This window comes from Plecotus auritus (assembly GCF_963455305.1).
Source record: "Plecotus auritus genome assembly, chromosome: 5".
Classification (NCBI taxonomy): Eukaryota; Metazoa; Chordata; class Mammalia; order Chiroptera; family Vespertilionidae; genus Plecotus; species Plecotus auritus.
The window spans coordinates 140,057,281-140,081,918 of NC_137776.1; the positions used below are offsets into that span (position 1 = coordinate 140,057,281).

At 38.8% G+C, this 24,638-nt stretch overlaps 1 protein-coding gene across 3 annotated transcripts in view; it reads left to right on the top strand.

The window, feature by feature from the left end:
* The window catches only part of PIP5K1B (phosphatidylinositol-4-phosphate 5-kinase type 1 beta), a 307,693-nt gene that overhangs the window by 168,640 nt on the left and 114,415 nt on the right, over positions 1 to 24,638 (top strand). For all 3 annotated transcript variants that reach the window (XM_080668561.1, XM_080668563.1, XM_080668562.1), the window contains exons 6-7: positions 1,802 to 1,954; positions 5,668 to 5,967. In XM_080668561.1, the coding sequence (XP_080524687.1) occupies positions 1,802 to 1,954; positions 5,668 to 5,967 (453 nt within the window). The remainder of the gene's footprint in view (positions 1 to 1,801; positions 1,955 to 5,667; positions 5,968 to 24,638) is intronic.

Consider the following 24,638-nt stretch of genomic DNA (forward strand, 5'->3'; position numbering starts at 1 on the left):
GTGTTGCAACCCAGTCCTCACTCATTGCTGGGACTCTCTGCCCCCCCTTTCATGCTTCATTTTTCTCTATAGCATTAACACACTCTGATGTATAATTTATTCACTTGTTAGTTCACTGTCTGTTTCCTCCTCCTAGGATATTAGCTTCATGAGTGCCTGGGAATTACACTGGTTCAATAGACATTTTAAATGTTGAATGAGTTCATGATGGAGTGGTAGTCAACCAGATGAAGGTATTCTGGAGGTTGTTTCTGGTAGAGGAAAATGCAAAAGGCTAGTAGTTAAGAGGGTGCAGCACATTTGATAAAATGGGAAGCAGCTCTCTATGACTAGAGCTGGAATTTAAAGAGGGAAGTGAAGAGAGAAAAGATTGCAGGGCAGAGCTGGGCCTTTCGTGGCCTTAAAACATCTGTTCTAAAAACTTGGGTATTATCTTCTATGTAGACAGTGGAAACCACTGAAAGTTGTGAAGACGTGGAAGGATATGCTCAGGTTTGTATTTTAGAAAGATCCTTGGTTTCCTGTTGGAGAATGCACTGGAGGGCTGGAGCATGGATAGTTGAGACAGTTGAGATGAGGTGGAACTTTCCATAGTAATCAAGGCATGAAGTGATGAAACCATTGAACTGAAGGTATTGGCAAAAGAGATGCCATGAGGGGGTTGGTATAATCAATAGTCTGGATATGGAAGGTGAAGAAATGTGAGGCATTAAGGATAATGCCCAAGTGTTTGGGGAACAAAGATGCTTCCATTCTCTATGATAGGCGAGGAGAAAGGAGAAGATGGAGGATGTGGCAGGAGGCAGATGTAGAGTGACCATGAATGGATGTGCAGGGTGTGCACCTTCAAGAATACCAGGCCATGGTGAGGGGATGGAGCCTGGAATCAGCCCTCCTACTCACCAACCTTGTAACTGGCCCAGTGCTACATCCGCCAGGAGAAAGAGGCACCTCTTTCTAATTCCCACAAAGGCGCCATATGAGCTAACCATATCCTGAGATGAACTGGATTTTGAACTCGTTGCATGTGGAGTGTTTGTGATATAACTAAGTAAAAAATATCCATTAAAAAGTTAGGTGTACAGGTCCAGAGTCCTAGAGAGAGATCTGGGCTGGAAGTACAGATGTTAGAGACATTTCCTTGGTGAAGCCATGAGTGGATAACATCCTTTGGGAGAATAAATCATGAGAAGAGAACAGATGTCAGTGTTCAAGTGACAAATGCACAGTGTGGATCTGACCTTGTTATTTTATGGGCACTTGTTGGAACAAAGCACCTTAGTCAACACTACTGTTTGAGCTATCTCATCGAATACATGCGATGATTTATGATCTACACTAATAAAAGAGTCAGATGAAAATTGACCGTACCTTTGCAATGCCCACCAGCCAATAAGGAGTGGCTGGGGGTGGGGCAGGATGTTTGCATCGTCGCCATGGCGATGATACAGGCATTCCACATGCCCCAGCCTCTCTGGGCCTCTGGGCAGCGTGGGAAGGTGGAAAGGCGGCTCTGGCCAGAGCAAAGGCGGTGCTGGCAGCCAGGGGAAGGAAGGCCCATTCTTGTACGAATCTTCGTGCATCGGGCCTCTAGTTCTATCATATAACACCAGGGGTGGGAAGGGCATGTCTGTGTCCCATCAAAGTATCATTAAAATTAATGGATCAATTAAAGTTTCTGAAATCTCACACAGAGCCTTCTGAGTATACCTGGAGCCTCTTTTTAAAGCTCATGGAGAGTGCTGCCTGTTTCCAAATGGCCAGATATGTGATGCTGTGGTTTTCCTCCTTCCTCTCGCAGTATTCCCTCTGCAATGAACCGCTGATAGAGCTGTCCAACCCCGGAGCCAGTGGATCCTTGTTTTTTGTGACCAGTGATGATGAATTTATTATCAAAACAGTTCAGCATAAAGAGGCAGAGTTCCTTCAGAAGCTGCTGCCAGGCTATTACATGGTAAGTAGCTGCACATAATTAAAGCTTCTGCTTGAGATTTAATTACTTTCTTCAAAAGTGTATTTCTGTGTGTTTTTTCAGTGACTCTTTGGCCTGTTTCTTTCTTTCTGGTGAACTTTATTTTGTATTTAGACTATACTATGACATTTGTTTACTAGATTTTGAAAAGCAAAATAGAATTGATAAGTAGAGCATAGCTGTTGACTCGCTCTGCCCTGCTCAGCCATTAACTGACTGTGTGACCATGAGGAAGCAAGGTAACCTCTGAGCCTTAATCCTTTCAGTCTTTAAAAGCTGGGAAATGCCTATTTCATTTGGTAGGTGTGATAAAGAAAATATACAGGATGTAAGATAAAGGAAGCAGTGCATTCATTGCAAAGCTCCTTGCTCCCAGTACATACTAATAACATGAGTGGTTAATATTCGTTGAGTGCTGAACTGTGTTAAGAACAGCTACAAGTGCTTTTCTTGTACTAACACATTTAATCCTCACAGCAGTCTTGGACACTTCAGTCATTGCCATTTTGTAGATGAGTAACTGAGACAAAGATAAATGGAATAAGTTGCCAGGGGTTATTCAGGGAGTGAGCTGTAGAGGTGGGACTTGAATACAGGTGGTAGGGTTCCAGAAGGCTGTGTTTTTAACCCCTGCACTATGTCCCAGCATGTATTCCAGAATAACCACTATACTTCAGAATTTCTGTATTCCAGAATTATACTTAAGTATAATGACAGGAAAATCACCTTTCATGTAATGTTTTAGAGACAAACAACCAGTAACCTAGTCTAGGTGATTTTACTAGATATTTAGCCTAAATTTTTCAAAAATAAACACTTTTCCTAAGTAACCTTTTCATCTTCATCCCTCTCATGTATTGGTATCTTCATGACAAGTTATTAATGATCTGTGGTTGGAATGGCTACAGGATCAGTTTAGATTTCAAGCCCGCAGTCCTGCTGCTCACTTGCTAAGAGAGATAACTGCCATCTTTGTTTCAAAACAGAATTGATGAGATGCCACACAGCTCATTTATGTGTAAAAGATTATTTAATTCCAAAGTCTGCTAGAGACTACATTAATGGCTGTAAATCTGCCACACATGTAAATAGAGCGATCAAACATCTAAATACAAATCTTAAATGACAGGGTGCACAGATTTTAAAAGGTCTTGATCCTGAACGAACAGCTTTTATTTTTGAGCAAATTCTCTTCTTTCCGTTAGAGAATTTTAAAGTAATATAAAATTGGAATCAAACTAACATCACACTCCTGGCTAACCTTTAAGTGAGCAAATCTTAAACATCTATAGTTCTAAGCTTCTATAGTTCTAGATAGACTTGTCTCTTACATGGGTATTAAATTGAAATTAACGAACATTCAGTAAATTTAAAATTTAGCTGAACAAGTGGTTTTATCCAAGTCATGTAAGCTAGTGTAACAAACAATATAATTCATCCCACTAACAAGAAAAGGATGGGAACATCCTGAAGTTTTCCAAACAGACATTGAAGAGGCACTCGAAATGCAACATCTTTTCTTAATTAAAATTCTAAAAATTGGCACGGAAGTCTTTTAATGTAATCATTAAGTGAATACTCATATGTTATACCTTTATCAGTCTCCAAGAATTCACATATCTCATTGAGAAGAACAAGAGCCCTTTCATTGGATATGATAGAAAAGGAAAAGGATGTCCTTCATCAATGGTCCTTTCTGATATATTTACTAGAATTCTTAGCAATAAATGTTTGGTACAGAAATAGAAGAAAAGTGTAAATGCCCTTCTTTACAAATTATAAAATTGAAAATCAGCAAAATTTCAAGAAAATAAACTGGTAGTTTCTGGGTATTAAGAATCCACCAGATTTAAGACAAATTTACAAAATCCATGTATTCTATTATGTACATCACATAGACTTGGAGAATATAAGGGGGGGAAAGATTATATTCCTAATGAGGATAATATAAGGAACATTATTAGAAAAATAAAGATAAGTAAATGAAGACATATAATTCTGATTGGGAAAGCAAGTTGAAGTAATCATAACATATGACCAATAATTTCTGCAAAATTTTGTAATAAGGATTCTAAAATACTTAAGTTTATGAAAAGACTAATATGATGGAAAGCTAAAAATTTTTATTTAAGGACGTAAAAATAATGTGAAATATAAAGACATATGCATCATTTCTGAACTCAGTATTGTAAAGATTTCAGTTACCCGCAAATAAACATATAATCCAATGTAATTCCAATATAATTTTTTCCTAGAACTTGACAAAGCTGATTCATTTGCAAGTGAAAACAAGTATTATTTTAAGAGCACTAAAAAAATTAAACAGTGGAAGGGAAGAGTTGTAAGAATGGACAAAACATTTTGGAGTAAAGAATGGTGGGCTTGCTCTAAATATATCAAAAATCTATAAAGCCATACTAAAATTATAGATGTGGTAGACAAGTAGATCAGTGTATTCAAATAAAGTGTCCAGAAATGTGTTTTGGTAACTTATTGTATGATATAGGAGGGACTTAAACTCAATTGGGAAAGGATAGACTCTTCAATAAATGGCTACACATTGAAGAAAAAAATTAAATTCCTGTTTTAGATCTTTCACACACATACAAATTTCATATGGTGTAAAAAAATAATGTAATAAACAAAACTAATGAAGATCTGGAAGAGAAAGCATTTATAACCTTGGGATATAAAACGCTTTGTTAAATAAGAAGCCAAAAAAGCCCAAGAAATGAGTTCAGAAATGTTACTACATTAAAAAACAAAAACATCTGTATAATGAAAAAATAGCACAAATTAAGATAAGGACATAGATATTTCTGGAATGATATAATGAAAGTGGGAATATTAGTTTCCTCAAAAGTTGGGAGTTAGGGGAAGGATCCGGCACAGTAGAGACTTTTCATTATATATATGCCTTTCCTTTCTCACCTACTTTTCAAGTAGAACAAAAACAAGCATGTATTCTTTGTTTTTTATATTTTAAAAAGACAGGGACAAAATATTTACTCCCTAGAGAATAGGAAAATGATGAATATCTAGACTATATCAAGGACTCCAACAAGGACAAAAACCTATAGATAAATGAGCAAGGGGATGGATGTTAGCAGAAAATTATCTTTGAGTGAGGTACCTAAAAATAAATCAGAAATATTACATTTCTCTAGTCAATGGTGTTCAAATTATTTTTTAAAGTTTTCATTTTTCACCAATCATGTTTACAAAGATTTTAAAGTTTGATACTCAGCACTGATAAGAGTGATGAAAAATCTGTAATCTTACAAAGTGTGCCTGTGAATCGGACGGCCATTTCGGAAGACAGTTTTTCCGGAGATATTAAAATTTAAAATGTTCATCCCTTATTCCCAAGCAATTAATTTTGTCTTTGGCTACCGTAGAGAATAGTCACACACAGCACTAATCAATTCTTTGCCCATTTTTCACTTGGAGCTAACTTGGGACTTTCTGTCCATTTTTAATTCAGCTACTTTTAGTGTCTTGAGTTTAGAATGATGAAGTTGCTATTGAAATAAGCCAACTGAAGAACTAGATTAGGGACAGCAAACTTTTAGCAATGGCCATTAGTAAAGATAACCACGTTCTGTTTTTTAAAATAGGTGGAAACACATCTTTAGTGGAGCTTATTTGGTAAAAATAGGCTATTTTAATCATTTTTTTTCTTTTTCTTTATTTAGAATTTAAACCAGAATCCAAGGACTCTTTTGCCAAAATTTTATGGACTGTATTGCATGCAATCGGGGGGCATTAACATCAGAATCGTGGTGATGAACAATGTCTTGCCGCGCTCCATGAGAATGCACTTTACATACGACTTGAAAGGCTCGACCTACAAGCGAAGAGCATCCCGAAAAGAGAGAGAAAAGTCCAACCCCACCTTTAAGGACTTAGATTTCCTACAAGACATGCACGAAGGGTTGTATTTTGATACAGAAACATACAATGCGCTCATGAAAACTCTTCAGAGAGACTGTCGGGTAAGGAAACGCTTTGGATTTCCTTTGAAAAGTTACTTACCTGTGGTGATGTAAGAAATGTGCCAAGCAGATACGTGGAATCCCATTGGTCTCAATCCTGGTGGTGCTGACTCATGCTTCCCTGGCGTCAGAGGACTGTGTGGATGATGAGGGAATTGTCTAGCGTCTGTTGATGTTACTAATAAGCTAAGTCAGCTTTTTTTTTAATATAAAATGAAAAAAGATTTGTTTTTCTTTTCATCCTCCACTGTGGGGACAGTAGCTAAACCAGAGGCTAAAGAAATTTAGGTTTAAAGCAGTGATTAGGCCATGTAGAAATCTTAGAAGAAGTAAGATTCCAACAGGCAAGAGAAGCTTAGAGAAAAGGTGTGTGGTGGGATTGATAAGTGGGTTCCTGGAAATCCAGCGTGGATGCGGACCATGTGGTGAGCCCATTTGCTGAATGTGTTTTATGTGATCTTAATAAGAGGTAATCAGGAATGAGGCCTAACAGAGTAAACACCATTTTACCCAAACTTAGCCAGAGTGATTGTCAAAAGGAAGGAGGAATTGATAGTCTGAAGTCCCCAGCCTTCCATACTTAAAGAAAAAAAAGTGTAAGGCCAAAACCCAGGGAAGATTTTGTTGACATGGTGAATTTAGAGAAAGTAAGTACAAGTCCTTTTGAAGACAAAGGATGAAAATGCAATTCTGAGGGGTTCTGAAGGATGATGATCATTAACAAATTCTTGGGAATATCATTTCCTGGCTCAGATGAACTTAGGAGAGTCATCATAGTGAAGATGGCCAGAAGGCGTGTTGGTTTGGGTCTGACCAGGGCTTCCTGGAAGAGCCGGTGGGACTCGCAGGGCCTGGTCATTGGGAAAAAGGATGCCTTCCAGGCTGTGGCTTTCTGAGCCCTCTGTGGACCTGGGTAGATGACATGCAGTGTTGCCAGGGAGGGAGGACCCTTCTCTGCCAGACTCGAGCTCACCTGAAGTTTAGGAAGGCATTCTAACCACCCCATGTAGTGTGTAAGGTGGGGAATTCTCACTGAGAAAACAGTCCTACCATGTCTGACTTTTTTCTGTCTACACATTCAACATGTCTGATAACGCACGAAGGTATGTCTATGGAATTGTTTGTTTCATTGATAGAGATATTATTCCCTAGCTTCTATTTTTTAACTACTATCTAGTGAATGCTCAGAATGCGTCGGGCTAGTCTAAGATGTTTTTAATGCACCATTTTATTCCATTCTCTCAGTAACCATTGGAAATCAGTACTATTCATACTCCCATTTAATCCATGAACAGTGAGGTTCTCAAAGAAGTTAAGAAACCTGCCCAGCAACTTAGCAAGTCAGTGGCAGAGCCCACACCTATTTGGGTAGAAAGCATGTGCTGTTAACAATTGAAATGTAAAAGATTCACTGTAAGGATTTTTTTTTAACTATCCTTTCAGAAGTGAGGGGGAAAAACAGTGGGAACCAAGGGGAAAAAATGTCCAGCTGAGCTATTCAGATATCTGGATGGATATGAATGATTTATGTTTTTCCTTAAAAAAAAAAACATACATTTTAATAGAAACCTTTTCCTGTGCTTTTTCTGCCCTTACAGGATGTGGGTGAAAAGTGACTCTCAATTCCCCAGAGTTTAGTATAAGCCTCTCCAGTTTTAGATTTGCTTTCTATTAGTGCAGTGGTTCTCAACCTTTCTAATGCCGCAACCCTTTAATACAGTTCCTCATGGTGTGGTGACCCCCAACCATAAAATTATTTTCGTGACCCACAGGTTGAGAACCGCTAGCAGGGTTGTCTAAGACCGTCGGAAAACACAGATATTTACATTACGATTCATTAACAGTAGCAAAATTACAGTTATGAAGTAGCAACGAAAATAATTTTATGGTTGGGGTCACCACACCATGAGGAACTGTATTAAAGGGTCGCGGCATTAGAAAGATTGAGAACCACTGTATTGGTGCCTGTGTGTGAGCGCTCGCGCGAGCATGCTTCTTGCCTGTTTAATATGGGAACCTTTTCCTGCTGTCTTAAAACCACAGGCTTCTATGCCAGAAAAAAGGAAAGGTCAAACGTGAAAGAGCCATGGCACAGGATTTGTCTGTTTATTTACCGTTCCTGAGGCCAAGACTGATAGGACAGGATCAACATGACTTTTCCTCAGGACTGAGACCCTGGAGATTTGCCGCTTTTTGTGTGGAATATTTGTTGCTCTAAGGAACATAAAGGCCAGTGTAGCGGTATCGTAAGGCTCACTCTTCTCACTCATTGCACTTGATCTTGTAGAAGAATCATGGACCTTCCTTAAATGGCACACAATGTTTATCTTTAGAATGGCTTTTCTGGGGTATATGGGAGCGTGTAAGAGCTGCAGTGTGTGTTTGGGGGGGGGGGGGCGGGCAGGGAGGATGAACCTGAGTCCCTTCCATGATCTGCCTTGACTATGACCAAGGCCTCGGTGATCTCAAGTCAGCAGTTGGTTCTCTGAGCAGAACTGCCTCAAGAAAGGCACATTTCTGGAATGGTAGGTCTTAGTATGTAATAGTCATGGACCTCTTTGCAAAACTGATTAAAGGTGTGAACTGTCTCCCCAGAAAAATGCCCATCTACACAATAGTTCAGAAATTCCTTGGAGCTCAGTGTTTCCCTACACACATACATACATACATACATACATACATACATGGGGGGGATATATACATACATACATACAGAGAGGGGGGATATATACATACATACATATGGGGGGCGCGGAGGGGGAAGAGAGGGTTACGCTTCAACCCTGCAAAGCCCACAAGATTCAAACACAGGTCTCTTTCCAAAAGCAGGGATCCAGCTCTTGGAGTTCTTCCCAACCCCCATGTTGCTGTTCCCTCATTGGCTGCATCTGGGGAAAATGGACATGTAAATAATTGGGTTCCCTTTCTGGAAGCATTTCCTCTCCCTTGGCCTCACCCTCTGCCGGTTGTGACAGCCCTCTACACCTGTAAGTGAACTTGGCCCAGGGTAAGAGACAGCAGAGAGTACTGCCAGGACATCACAGGTCACTTGCTATCAAAAACAGGAAGTAGGATTTATTCAAGCCATTCCCTATGGTCGCCATGTAACGAAGTAGCTGAGAGGAGCATCCTGTTTGAAAACTGCTCTTCCTATGTAGCCTGTCATCTTCCCCCAAGCCTGCTTTTCTTCCTCTCTTCCCTGGCCCAGGGAGCATGGTCATTATGCAGCCAGCTGCCCAGATCAGTACCTTGAAGTTACCCCTTCCTTCCTTCTTCCTTCTCCTTCCCTCCCTCCCTCTCTCTCTCCCTCCCTCCCTTCTTTCTTTCCTTCCTTCCGTCTCTTCTCTTATTCTTTCTCCAGACTCAGCAAATCACCATGTCCTATCCAGTCCGCCTCCTAAATAACTCTTGGATCTTCCCCTTCTCTTTACATGCACAGCCTTTATTAAGGCCCTGATCATTGATCTCCTGAGTTTTGTAGTAGCCTCTTGACTAGTTTTTGGTATCATTGCCTTCCAACATGGCCACAATGCTGCTACCGAAAAGGTCCTCTGCTCAGATCACCAGCTCCTTAAGGTCCTCTAGCTGAGATTCCCCACTGCCTTTGGGCCAAAGCCCATTCTTCCTAACTTGGAACATTAAGATGCACCCTGCCGTCTCCAGATGATCCTTTAGCTTCCTTCATCAGCCTTCTCTTCCCACTCTGGGAGCACTTCCTATTCTCTAGCCATTCTGATCTGCTAGACACATTCTGCAGAAGTTTTGGTCTTCTCGTGCATGCCTCATCTGCTGGACCATTTGCCAAAGCTCATTCCTTTACCTCTCTGCACTGTAGGACTTGTTATTGTAGACATGCAATGTATATTACAAGATTGTGATTTTTAAAAACTCTTTTATTTGGAAATTTATGTATTACTTTTAGGAAAACAACTAGAAACTATTTTCATAGTCATTTTAATTTTCTATAATTATTTCTTCTCTGACATAATTATTTATGAAAATCTGAAGAGTCTATTATTTGATTGATTTGATAAAATGTTACATCCTGAAATATTTATTGACAATTCTGGGGAAATAACATTGACAAAGAATATTAGTGAGAACTTGCATTTATAATTCAAATCTTTCTTATTCCTTCAAGTGGGAGTCTATCAGGCACAGTCTTGATAATTAATGACCTAAATGACTTATTTTACATTTATTATCATTTTTGTTGAGCAGTAAAGTTATTAATTTTTAAATAGTGTCAAACCAGTTTTTTCACACAAATGTCTGTCACCATAAATATTAATAGGTTCTCAGTATTTAATGAAACCAATCTTAAAAATACTGAGACTTTCTGATGTGCAAACTGGGATCTTTCTAAGTATGGCAAGCTCTAATTTGTAATTCAGATTCTTCTCAGCTATGGGCATGTTTGTGTGGGTTCTTTTCTATAATACTTAATTTAGCATTATGGCTAGGGCTTATCCCTCAGCTATAATTTTGTTTAGCATTAATATTTTTTGCATTTAGTTTAGACACTTCTCTCTCTTTTTTAAATATTGGTTGCTTTCCCAGTGATCGTTATAGAGGAAAAAAGTGTTTCAGACCTAAAAGACATCTCTCTGACTATGACAGTGCTTACATTTAAGCTCTTGCCTTTATCAGTAAGGAATTGGATGTTTTTAGTCTTCAGCTAAACATGAGAAGGAGGGAGATGTATCATTGACTTGACATGTAGGGACAATGGGGAGGTATGGAGAACATCTGTAATATTCTCAACAATAAAGATAAATTTTAAGAAGGCATAGATACATTCAGTGATTTTCAAATGATGTTCTAGAAACACTATAATCCCATGATCTGTTTCTACTTGTTTTAAGTTATGAATTTTGCTGTCTATAATAGTAGTTATTTTGATGCTGTTGCAATAGGAACATAAGGCAATATTAAACTTATGAGCAAATAAATAAAACCAACTCATAGAAGCAAAGATAGTTTGAGCTGGAAAGAATCATAAATCAGGATTTCTTGGGAAACAATGGACCCATGCCTTCCCTGCTCTAGTCTGAGAGAAAATGAGTTTGGACATAGGTGTCCAGGCCTAACCAAGCCAGATTTCCTTGTGAGAATAGAAATGAAGACATTGTCATGTATGCAAGGACTTTAACATTTTTTCTACTTGTAAATTCTCTTTTATAAAAAAATTATTTTGAAATAATTGTAGATTCACATGCAGTTGGAGGAAAAAATACAGTGAGCTCTCATATGTCCTTCACCTAGTTGCCCCCTGGATAACAACTTTTATGACCTTAGGGCAGTATCACAACCAGGAAATTGGCATTGGTACAATCCACTGAACTTTTTCAGATTTCACCAGCTTCACATGCACTCATTTGTGTGTGTCTGTGTGATGGGGGTATGTATATATATAGTTTTAATTTTACACATATGTAGATTTATGTAACTACCATAGTCAACTGAAACAGTTCCTTCACCAAAATCTATCATGCTACCCTTTTATGTATAGCCACAGCTCTCTCCAATCCTTTCTATAACTACCATTCTGTTTTCCATCTCTATAATCTTGTCATTTCAAGAATGCCATATAACTGGAATCATGTGTAACCTCTGAGATTGGCTTTTTTCACTCAGCACACTACCCTTGAGATCCACCAAGTTATTGTGTGTACCAATAGATTGCCCTTTTTTATTGCTGAGTGATGTTTCATGGTATGGGTATACCACAGTTCAGTCATTAACTCCCTGAAGAACATGTGGGTTTTCTCTAGTTTTTTACTGTTACAAATAAAACTGCTGTGAACATTTGCATACAGGTTTTTGCATAAGTGTACGTTTTCATTTCTTTGGTATAAATGCTGAATGCAATTGCTGTGTCATATGGTAAGCACATGTTTAGGTTTTAAGAAACTGTCATACTCTTTTCCAGAGTGGCTGTAGCATCTGACATTCCCACCAGCTATGTATGAATGATCTAGGTTCTTTTCATCCTCACCAGCATTTGCTGCTGTTACTACAATTTTTTATTTTAGCCATTCTAATAGGGCTATATTTAAGTCTCTTGTTTAAAAATTACTTGAGTATATACTGTAGCAAAGCCAAAGGTACACCCAGTAAAAGAAACAGTTTGGGAATATAGGAAGAGTGGTGACAATGGAACAGAAAAACTTACACTTAAGTCTAATGGCTGATCATATGTTTATGGGACTTAATGCAATTGCTAGGGATTCCTGAGGAGAGGCCTAAGGTACAGGACTTCACCATGTGTTTCTAATGATAGGCATTTTTATGAGACTTTAAAGGCTCATAGCACTTCATCTAACTCTATTCTATGGCCATTGATATTTCTACATTATATTGTAATTACTTGGGTGTATGTTTATTGTTTGCCTATTAAAATCTGTTCTCTGGGAGACTAGGAACTGTGGGACTTTATTTTCCTACCCTTCAAATCATTTGATAGGATAGCAGTTTGTCTTGTTGTTAGTCTTTTGGTGAAGCATGAGAGGTAACAATAGCAAACATTTTTTTAATGTGAATCTTACCTAATTGACAAGTGTAAGAGCAGACTTTGGTAATAGCCTACCACCCATGGTTTGGTTTGAAATAGAACTGGAGTAAATCATCATATCAATGTTGTGAATTTGTGGATAATCAGTTGAAGTAAATTCATATTGCTCATTTGGCGAGTGTCTGTTAATGGCCAGTAAATTAGTCAATTGCAACTGTGTTGACCTCTTCATCTACTCAGTTATTTATTTAGGTGGTGATTGGTGTCCCCATTTAAGGATGTCTGTACAACACAGCTGCTCATCAGTCCTGGCAAGGGGCTAATGTTTGTCCAGGCTTTTTGCCAGCTGCTGCAGTTCAGCTCTCACACAGGAGGTGATGGAAAGGGGCCTCGGCTGGCATTAACAGAAGGGACAAGATGATGAGGACCAGTGACTTTCAGAGTAGCTACAAAAATCAAAATACTCGTCCATGTGATGTTCAAGTCATCTTGCTACTCAGTAAGAGATACCTCAATTTGAGCCCAACTAGTAATTCTCAATATTTCAAAATGAGTAGTTCCCGTTTTTGGTGGAGGGAGGGTTCCTTCTTAGATATAACTTATAGGTACCAAGATAGGTTAGCATTTAAAACACATCATAAACTACATGTGCAAAATACAATACTTAATACACGATTTCATGTAAGAACATATTTCCAAGGCTCAGTTCATCCATAGGGCAATGAGTTAACGAAATCTTGCAACCTACTTCAGGGAAGGCAGGAGAGCGGAACATGGTGCCAAGTAACTGAGGAACACAAAGTAAAGTTAGTGATCCAAACATTTGATTTTAAACGTTTGATGAAAAACATAATCAAGCACATTGACACTTGCCAACTGTTACCAACATGTGTGCACATGAAATTCTGTTAACCTGAAAGCAAAACTTCTTTCTGAGAAATGTGATGCTTACAGTGCAATTTATTGTTTTTAAATCTTGTTTTTTCTATCTCGTGGCGAGGGAGACCAGAGGCTAGAGGTGTGCCGTTGAATGCTGTGGGAGTGGCTATTGAGAATTCTCATTATCTACAGAAACTGAAGGGTTATCAAGCCACTAGTTGTTTTTTAAATCCTCACTTCAAACCATATGGATCATTACAACAAATCCGACGAAAGAATGGAAATGGGAGACTGAAAATATCTTCCTCAACCCTAAGAAGCAAACTTGTTTTTTTCTTCCTAAAAGAAATAGTACCTAGAGATTAGAGAACTCAGTGTATTTCCTAAGGTAGTGTGTCTAGCTAGCGTTCATTTTAAGTAACTTATGATGTGGAAATATAAATGTTAGCTAAAGTCTTTCAGCTTATGAAATTGAAGTGATGCTATAGCTAGTATATCAGGGTTTCCTGCCTTAGTGTTAAAAGAAACTATGTCTTTCATTTTGGAGATGACCCTAAGTCTGGAGGTTAAGTCAATGTAGGTCAAATGGGAGGACTCACAAAGTATCTGAGGGGCGGTGGCAAAGGTAAGGAAATGTCCCCATGGGTCATATCCTCTTCCCTATTGGGAATCCTGGGGAAGCGGAGATGAGAGTGATAGCAGGAAGGTGAAGTGGCCGTTGCGGGTGTGATGGCAGCAACCTGGCTTTGAAGATGTGTCTGGAAAGCTTCTTAGGTTGGCCAGTGGGTATCCAGTAGCCAGTGTCAGTCAGTCACTCAGATGACCATGTGAAATAGAGCAGGGTTATAAATACTCCAGCCAAAGGGGACAGAGTGGCAAAAGCTGGCAACTTATAAAATAGAGCGGAGGCTCCACAGATTAGGAGAAACTTCTGGGAATCGGTGAGGGACTGAGTTACAGGACTTAAGGAGTACGTGAAAGTTTCTGGGGTCTGGGAAAATGTTACAAAGTTTAGAAAATGATTCAGAAATATGTCTGTGGTATGTTACTCAGTTTGTTGTGCACCTTTTCAATGCAATCTTATCTTTAATTTAGGCAACTGGAGACACTTTTAAAGGGGAAAATGGGTTTGGTTTTTATAGGGCTTTATTTTATTCATTCAACATCCAGTGCACATTTACTGAGTATCCATGGTGTTGTAGGAATGGCACCTGCTCAACTTCCTTGTGAAAGGCAAGGTAATTCCTTGGCCACACACTGGTTCTAGTTCTTTCCAAAAAGATCAGCACATAGTGGCTTTTGAAAGGCTTTGACTCATGTGTATGACTCTTCATCCCGGTCAATACCATTCAACAATTGTATGTACCCCCTGCCTCTGCAAGGGAATGTCCCTTTGGTGTTACTAATGTTCTTCCTTCCAAGACATTTCTAAGTTTGGCATTTTGATCCAGCAAGTATAGCTCTTCTTACCTTTGGCCTTAAAAATTTTGCACTTCTATATAGTGAGATGGAAAATCTCCATGAGAGAATTTCTGCCTCCCTATAAGAGTGAAATGACAATCTGTTATTACTGAATTTCCACATAAAATTTTGACTTTTCATTAGAAAAAATACATCTGTGTACTTTTCTATATGTATACTTCAGAAAAATATTTTTAAAAGATACATAGTCCACTGGACATATCAGTCGTCCATAGCTATCAGGGATGTTTATTTAAAATATCCTCATCCAGCTTGAATGTGAGCCTGGCTGGAGTCCGCATCTCATTAACTTCATTTCTCCAGGAAGAACTCATTTGTACGCCTCGGCCACATGCAGCCAGCCCCAGCTGTTCCAAAGACAAACTCTTCTAGATTCCCATTCAACATTTGCTTCCTTTTCACCAGCACTTGGAAATCTGTGTTCAGATCATGATGGACATTCTTTGGGGGTGGAGGTTCGCCATCCTGTGATACTGCCCTTTCAGAAAGAGCTACCCAACTTTTTTCTAGATTATTAGCAATTTGAGGGAAAAAATATCAGCCACCTAATTTTCAAAGAACAGAGAAATCAGTGATTCCAGGTTGCAGATTTACCTCCTCTGCCCTCAGATATTCAGAGACAATAGATTTTTAAAATTTTTCACCACTAATCTTGCTCACTAAAATCTACTTCCCCAAACTTAAACTTACTAGTCATAATATTTCAGTATTTTCTGATGTAAACAGTTACCTCTTACTTTATAGTGTCCTTATTCAAAGTTGAACTCCCTCTCAGGGCTTGTGTAAATTATCCCTGTTTTATTGCTCCATATTTTTAGGCAAACACCATTGGAAATGTAGGATCTCGATCACATGTTGACAACACCAGAGATAAGAACACTACCCCTCCACTTATGATACTCTATTTCCATCTAAAACAATCACCTCATGCTGTGTGGGATGTGGCATTGAGCCAACCCCTTATACTTTAATTTTGACCAAATATATGTTACTATTTTAAAAGTAAATTATAATACCTCAAGACCCCAAATAATTCATTTCTAGTGATACCTTGCACAACCCAGGTTTTCCATCACTGCTTAAAACTCCCACTACAGATAGATACTTGCTGTTCTTCTTAAATTGTAAGTTGTTCAACACCAATGGTGACTTTCCCAGACCTAAGATTTGTCCTGCCCTGGGGAACCTTTAATGACCTCAGAGCATGGATTGGCTGGACGTCTCTGGCTTCAAGCCTCCACAGGAATCTTATTTGACAAATCCTGCCTTAACTGCCTACTGAATTAATTCTGTCATTCAACAGATAGTTTTCACTTCTTCCTGTGCATAAGGCTCTATGCTAAGTCCATGGCAGGTACAAAAAATGAATAGGATATGGTCCTTGCCTTTAAGAAGCTTCGAGTTTAAAGTCTAAGTTCAAACCACCAAAGTTTTATTTATCATGGACAGATTCTCCCACTCTCTTCTTTTTCTTTGTCCATTAGGGCAAAGTGGAGAGGGGAGGAGGGGTATTTACCCAGAGAGGCAGTTCTTCCTAGGGGGTGGACTATAATAGACAGTGATGAGGATTCAGAAATTTCATCTCATACATTGAAAGAAGACGTGGAAACTTGAACTAAGTGTGGCCTCTGAGTCTCACTGGGCAGCTGGCCAGCCCCTATACTCTCAGCTATTAAGCCACAATCATTCATGATGAAGCAACTAGAAGATATATCATGTAATGGGGAAATCTTGGCAATTTTAATATAAAATATTACTTTTAAATGTGTTTACAAAATAATTTATTAAGACAACTTTAGTAGAAACAAAGTGTTTATAGAGAAAAATCCAAAACTCATCCAATATAGAAGCTGATAAAAAATATATATATACCTACTTATATATAATCTTTTCAAATGATAGATGGCTATTTCTAATACCTATAAAGTATACCTCTATTACTTCAAGCTTTTTAAATGAGCAAAACAATTGTTGGTACAGATCAATCCAGCACAGCCCAAAATTCAAAATCACTACATTAGACACAGTGAAAAACACAATATTGCCATAAGCTAAGGATTGAATATTTATTTCAGTCTGCTTTACCAGCTAAAATTGTCACAGCCTGCTTTTTCTCTTCATTATATTAGCAAAGAACACTCTGAACTTTCTTGAGGAAATTGAGTTTTAAAAGCAGCATTCAGCATTAACTCGACTTCCCATGCAAGGAATTCTAGAGTCCTACTCCAAGGGGGCCTACTTTGGGAGGAATGGCAGGTCCTTGGATTCATTTCTCCCTGAACTAATGTGTCCAGGGCTGTCTGTTTGCATAAATTCTTGAGGATGCTATTTTGAATTGTCTTCTATTGTTGAATTAACACACATGTTTTGCCAGTCACCCATTCTTGATTCAGGGACTGGACTGTAGGCCAATTGGAAAAATACTTAGGGCCCTTGATACATCCTCCTGTCAGCTCCACACTTGTTAACTTGGTTATTCTTTAGAGCTTCTATTGGAGAATGATCAGGTGAGATCAGTATAGAACAGCGCAAGTTTTCTGCTTTAACCACTTCAGCTAAGATCCCAAATTATTTTTATTTTTATCTGTATCATCTCTACCCCATCAGCAGAAGAGACAGTGGTAAGTTAACAGTAAATCGGTATACTAGTATAAATGCGTTTTATTTAAGAATTTCAAAGCAGTGTATTCAATTTTATTTTTGAAAAGGTCAAACATATACAAAAGTGGACAGAATAATACCATGAACCCCCATGTGCACTGTACCCAGCTTCAACAGTTTTCAGCTCATGGCCAATCTTGTTTTATCCCACTGTCCTCCTCCCCATAGGATTTGAAGCAATCCCAGGTATCACATCATTTTACCCATATATTTTTTTAGTAAGAATTCCTAGAAAATAAGGATTCCTTAAAAAAAAAAAAAATCTCATTATACCTTTACAAAATTACTAATTCTTACTAATTATCATATACATAGTCATTGTTCAAATTTCCAATTCTTTGAGAAATGGCTTTTTTCCTTTGGATCAGGATTTAAATAGGGCCTACTTGTTAAGCCCCTCCTATCCCTCCATAACTTATATTTTCATTGTGAGAGTATATGTTAAAAAAATTGGTTTGTTTATCCCATAGTCTGTATTTTGCTAATTACCTCCCCATGGTTTCTTTTAACATGTTCCTCTCTGCTGTTCTTCCTGTAGAATGGTTGTTGGAGCTAGATGATTGATCAAATTTAGGTTTGACGACTTTTATTTGGTCTTGTCTCTTCCCATCAGGAGGCACATAATGTTAGAATGCCTTTCTTTCTGTGATTTTAGATTCATTAATTCATTAGGGTTGTAAAGTGGTGACATTTTCATTTTATCATACATTAGCTAGAATGCTCAAATGATTTCTAAGCAAGAGAGTGCCTGGCACATAGTAGGTACTCAATGCAATATTTATTTATTTGTTTCCTTAAGAACCGCTGTGATATGGAAAGTTACTGCCTGCCTTTAATAGAAACTTTGCTTGCCTGCAATCCAATTAATAAAGCATCTCTTTCTGTCCTAGTATCACTATCCTTCTCCATCTTACACAAAGCATCACTTACAGATTACTTGAGTTGCATTGTCTTTGTCACTGAATATCTTCTGGTGCTGGGTACCAATTTTTAAATGTGGCTGTGTTTTGAAGTTCTTATAGACTTATTTGATGATTATCTTTTCTCAGTTTTATGCCAACTTAACTTTGCATTCCTCACATATTGGAAAAGGCCAAGAAACAGAAAACCAAGGAGGCCCTGAGATGTGTTTCAAAACAGAGCCTCCTTAGGGCCAGCACCAAGCACCCTCTAACCTCCTAGATGATTAAAGGTCTTGCAGTTGACCCAGCCTGTGACGCACACTCCTTGCAAAGGCTTCCTAAAAAGAAAGCAATATTTTTACAGACTCTGAGCTCAGCCTCGTTTGTAGCAAAACAAGCTTGCCTTTTATCTTCCACTTAGTGTGCCTATAAAACAGTAAATTAAAAGAGCCTCTGTAAGTCATAGCTTGATTTTTGCCCTTGACACAGTGTGCATAAATATTCTCCGGTATGGGTAGGTTTAAAAACACTGTAGACAATTAGCTTTATTTTTCTAACAATATAGAGCACATAATCACAGTAATCACATCATCATGAAGCAGGAGATCAGGTTCTCATATTTAAGACACAGATGCAGTGCTATACATTCTTGCTGCTGAACACTTTGCTATTTACTTGTGCACATGAAAAGCAATGTAACAGATGCATGTTTCTGCTCTGTTCTCAGTGCACAGCAAGGAGCACAAAGTAAAACAACCTTTGGTGAGAGGAGCACTCTTGTGAGCGTGATTGGAAAAATACAGTTACAACCTGAGGTCAAATTGTATTCCATAGAGGAGCGCTGATAATGTGCTTGGCTTTTCAGAGGGAAGATATGTTCCCAACATTCTGTGGAGATCATGAGTCTAATTTACATGGAGTTAAGTGTTAAGATAGGCTTTGAAGACCCAGTAAAATTTTTAAATATAGTAACACTCTTCCAGAAGAAACAGCATGAGCAAAAACATCAGGGCTTCCATCTTCAGGGCACATTTAGGGGTAATTAAGGGATTCCAGTTTGACTCACCTGCAAAGTGACTCTACGCAGGTATTAAATAAACAGAAGTTGTCTGGAGCCATAGGAGAGAGGACCTTCAGTGTCAAGTTGAGGCGTTGGCACCAAGCGGTGAGGAAAGAGTAAAAGCTTTGAGTAGGGGTGTGATGGGACCTGGTCAAGCCAGGGTGTCACGAATGGATCAGAAAGGGGAAAATAGGGAGTTGAAATCATTAATGAAGAGGAACATTTTAATGATAGAAGCTGCAGGATTGGGCAACTTAATGAAAGGAAAAGGAGACGTGGAGTCAAATCCACATTAGAATGGTTTCAAATAAAAGAGAAAAATGAAGAAAAAGAACTGCTTTGGGGAAAATAAGAGAGCAGGTTTGCAGCAAGACAGTATATGGAAGTTTAGAAATGTCCAGAGGCCATTAGAAATATATAGGGCTGGGCCTGGCCAGTGTGGCTCAGTGGTTGAGTGTCAACCTATGAACCAGGAGGCCATGGTTCTATTCCCAGTCAGAGCACATGCCCTGTTGAAGGCTCGATCCCCAGTGTGGGAGCATGCAGGAAGCAGCTGATCAATGATTCTCTCTCATCATTGATGTTTCTATCTCTCTCTCCATCTCCCTTCCTCTCTGAAATCAATAAATACATATTTTTAAAAAGAAATATATAGGACTAAAGCTTAGGAGTGAGTTCATAATAAACATGACATTTTAGGAATTGTCTATAGAGAGATGATAGTTGGAATATCCCTCTAAATACTCTCAAATCTATCCACTTCTCCATTGAACTTCCTGCTGCCCCCTTGTTCAAGTGTCATATCCTCTCGCCTGCACTATTGAAATAGTCCCCAGTCAAAAGCAGGAGCCCCTTGTGTGGGGTTTCTTCACAGCACCCTGATTTTTTTCCTCCCAGGCCTTATTCCAATATGTAACTCAGGCTTGTGTAATTTTGAGGATGGTATAGTTATCTGTTTTACTTACCCCTAAGATCCAGCAACTTCCATGGTGCTGGGCACAGACAAAACACTCAAATTTTTTTTCCAACAAAGGAGTAAGTGAATATCAGTACTGAACAGAAGAGAAAGAAAAGAGTTGAAGAGAGAACTCTGGTGAACCTTCTTTAGGCCACAGAAGGAAAGAGTGGGAAAGACAAGTAGGCAAAGAACCAAGGAAGGCAAGACACGGCTGAGGTTGAGTGGAGATTCTAGGAGGAGTATCAGCCAAGGTTGATTCTGCAGGGGGAGGAGGAGCGGGACAATAAGAACAGCTAACATTTATTGGGTGCTTTCTCTATGCCAGTGACTGTCCTAAGACTTGATGTGGATTCATTCAGTCTTCACACTAACTCTGTGAGATAGATATCCCTATTCTCTCTATTGCCCAGGTGAGTAACGAGACCCAAAGAGGTTATATACTTTGCTCAAGGACAAAGTGGGGGAGATGAGTCAAACCCAGCAACTGGCCCCAGAGCATGGAGTCTTCACCACCATGTGGCCATTCTAGTTCCTTCTAGCAGCAGGACAGGTAACAGTGCCAGTGTGAGGGAGTATGGTAGAGAAGGCAGAAAAGAAGGACCAGCTGCTCTTTATGACCTTCAGCCATGAAGAGAGGACAGCAGTGTCTATTATTCTGCGTTAGAACATCTACATTAAGTCTCCAAATTTACAGAAACTGTGTGAGACTAGAGCATTCCTGATGCATCACTGGCCCTGAGAGCTTGGAGAATATGCTTTTATTTCAGGAACAGATTTCTTTGATTACAGTTTCAGGATATTATACCAGCTGCCTTGACATCATTGACTTTTCTTTTTACTACATTCCAGGGTTATTATTGACTTAAAAGAATCCCTGAGAGAGAGAGAAAAATCTGGCTTTGACAATAAAAAGCATTATGGTATCCAGCTTGCTTTCAGCTTTGCATACGACTATAAACCCTTCCTGCTTTCATTTTTTTACAGCTGAGGAAATAGGGTCTTGCCCAGGCTAGATGGAAAAGCACCTGTATTTGCATTGCAACCTGTGTTTTGCATAACAAATGCACAGATAGGCAGACATTCTGGAAAAAACATGTGTGCCTGAGTGACAGACCAGACTGATTGATTGGTGGCTGTCACGTTGCAGAATGTTGCATACTCTCAAAGCTCACAATGTTGAGACTTTGGAAGATTTATGGATTCCTTTAATTAACTGGAAAAATATGAATAACAGAACTACTTCGTTCCTAATTGATGCAGATCTGCAATGCTCATCCCTAAAATCTGTTCCCAGAATTTTTCATTACAGAAGTTTTAAAATCTGATTTAAAATCTTTAACTTTTTTTTAGGCATGGTGACTTTGCCTCACCAAATTCTATCACGTCCTTTCCATACAATGGAATTGGAATTGATTATTTTTAAGGTTTTTTACTTTGAAAGTAGGAGCCTGACGTCCTAAAGATAATTCGGCACTGTTCAAGGATGCTGACAATCCAATTTAAGAGTAGAGAGAAAATGAATCTCTTTCACAAATTTATTTGTTGCTTTTTCTTAATCTCTCAGGATCATATCAATTAATGCAGAAAAAGCATTTGACAAAATTCAACACCCTTTTTTTATAAAAACTCTCAGTAAAGTGGGAATAAAGGGATCATACCTTAACATAATAAAAACCTTATTTGACAAACATATAGCCAATATCATACTCAATGGGAAAATACTAAAACCATTTCCCATAAGAATGGGAACAAGACAGGGATGCCCACTTTCGCCTCTCCTGTTCGAAATAGTATTAGAAGTACTAGCCATTGCAATCAGACAAGAAGAAGAAATAAAGGTATCAAATTGGAAAAGAAGAAGTCAAACTGTCATTATTCGCAGATGACATGATATTGTACCTAGAAAACCCTAAAGACTCCATCAAAAAACTACTAGATTTAATAAATGAATTCAGCAACGTAGCAGCATACAAAATTAACACCCAGAAATCTTGGCATTTTTATACCCCAATAATGAACTCACAGAAAGAGAAATGAAAAAAACAATCCCAATTACCATTGGAACAAAAAAAATTAAGGTACCTAGGAATAAACTTGACTAAGGAGGTAAAAGACCTGTACTCAGAAAACTATAGGACATTGAAAAAAGAGATAGAGGAAAATATAAACAAGTGGAAGCATATACCATGTTCATGGATTGGTAGAATCAACATCATTAAAATGTCCATACTAAACAAAGTAATCTATAGATTCAATGCAATCGCCATTAAAATACCAACAGCATATTTCAGAGACCTAGAATAAACTCTCCAAAAGTTAATATGGAATTTTAAAAAGGCTGTAGCAATCCTGAGAAAGAATAAAAAAATAGGAGGGAATCACAATACCAGATATCAAGCTATATTACAAAGCCACTGGTTACCATTTATAGGGGAAGAAACCAAGACACAGGGAGGTGCTATGAACTGCCAAAGGTCACGGAATCCATGCTCTTTATGATGCATGTCCTTATCTCAAAACTGCCTGGTACTGGCACAAGAACAGACATAGGACCAATGCAACAGAACAGAGAAATCGACCCAAGCCATGATGCTCAATTAGTATTTGACAAAGGAAGCAAGAGCATACAACGGAGTCGAGACAGTCTCTTCAATAAATGGTGTTGGGAAAATTGGACAGATACGTGCAAAAAAATGAAACTAGACCACCAAATTACACCATACACAAAAATAAACTCTTGAAGTTTATTTTAAAAAAATAAAATAAACCAGGATAAACATTCGGCCACTTAAAGCATTGGGATAGCATCAGTAGCTGAAATTGGACCACAGCCTAATTGTGTACCCCTTTAAAAAAATGCACATGTTCTCTTTGGCCTGTCCTTGGGCAGGAAAAGAGACTTCAAGTACAAACAAAGCAGTTCAGGTTGGACAATGCATTAAAAACACAAGAAAAATTATTTTCTAAAGAGACAAGCCAATTAATGTGTGGATAGCTTGCAGAAGAAAATGAAATAAGAATGATGGTATCGGGAGTGCCTTTCTATCTGTACCACTCTTCACTGTACGCTCCCAGGCCTGTTAGGGACTCGCCACATCATCACTAGTTCTGATTAGCATTTGCTTTTGTAGCCGTTTCACCACTTTGAGGGAATCCTTACTAAGCAGTAGTTTGGGCTTTTAGAGCATAAGGCTGTGGTTTTTGCCCATTAAAATGGAGACTGTTCCCTTCGATCACAAGGCCATCATTTTATAGCCTCTTCACCAGAATTGCTGTGTTGCCAGCTGACCTTTTCTTGTTGAATATCCAGGTTATACTATTGGGTACCCACCAACCCAAAGCTTTTAAAGGAATCAGGATTCACCAAAAAGGTACTGGTAAGCAGCTAGAAATATTCATGTCTTTGTTGGATTTTTAGGAGTTTTTTATTTCAGAAGTATAAGACCAGGGGTGTTTATTTCAACCTAATATTTATAATCTCTCACACTAGCGTGAGCAATGAGTCACCATGACCTATAATTATGATGATAATAGCTAGAAGTTAATTGAGCTCTTTCTTTGTGCCAGGAATTTTTCTAGGCACTTTACCTGCATTGCCATATTTAATTTTCACAAGCACCCCGTGCAGTAGGTAATAGCATTGTCACCATTTACCGGGGAAGAAACCGAGACACAGGGAGGTGCTATGACCTGCCAAAGGTCACAGAGGCCATGCTCTTTATCCTGCATGTCCTTATCCAACAGTGTAAGAAGGGACCACTAGCACTGATAATATGATATGAAAATTGGCATCTGCAGGTGGTGATCCCTGTGCAGGTTTATGGAACTCTTGCGTGGACACAATCCCCAAGCTGTCCATTAGGTATGGCTAATAAAAGGCCTAAGATCCCTTTGCACTTGTTTCTGTCTGAAGTAAGCATCCCGTCTCTGTTCATGTTTTCTTTTAAGAATCTGGGTTCTTGGCAACCCTGATGCAGAGCCGCCCTGTCTTCTTCCTTGGCTCTGTGCCACTCGGTGGAGGGGCGAGGCACTCAAACCGATCAGGGGGTCTGATGCCATAGTGTTGAGTCCATGGGGAAAGCTGTTCCTTTCACCCTTTCTTTCCCTTCCAATTTGGAGCACTCCTCCTCAGGTTAGGGAAGCTGGGTCCACACTATCAGGCCACTCTCTTGACTCTTGGGTTAGAACATTTCACGGCCTAAACCTCTGAAGTTA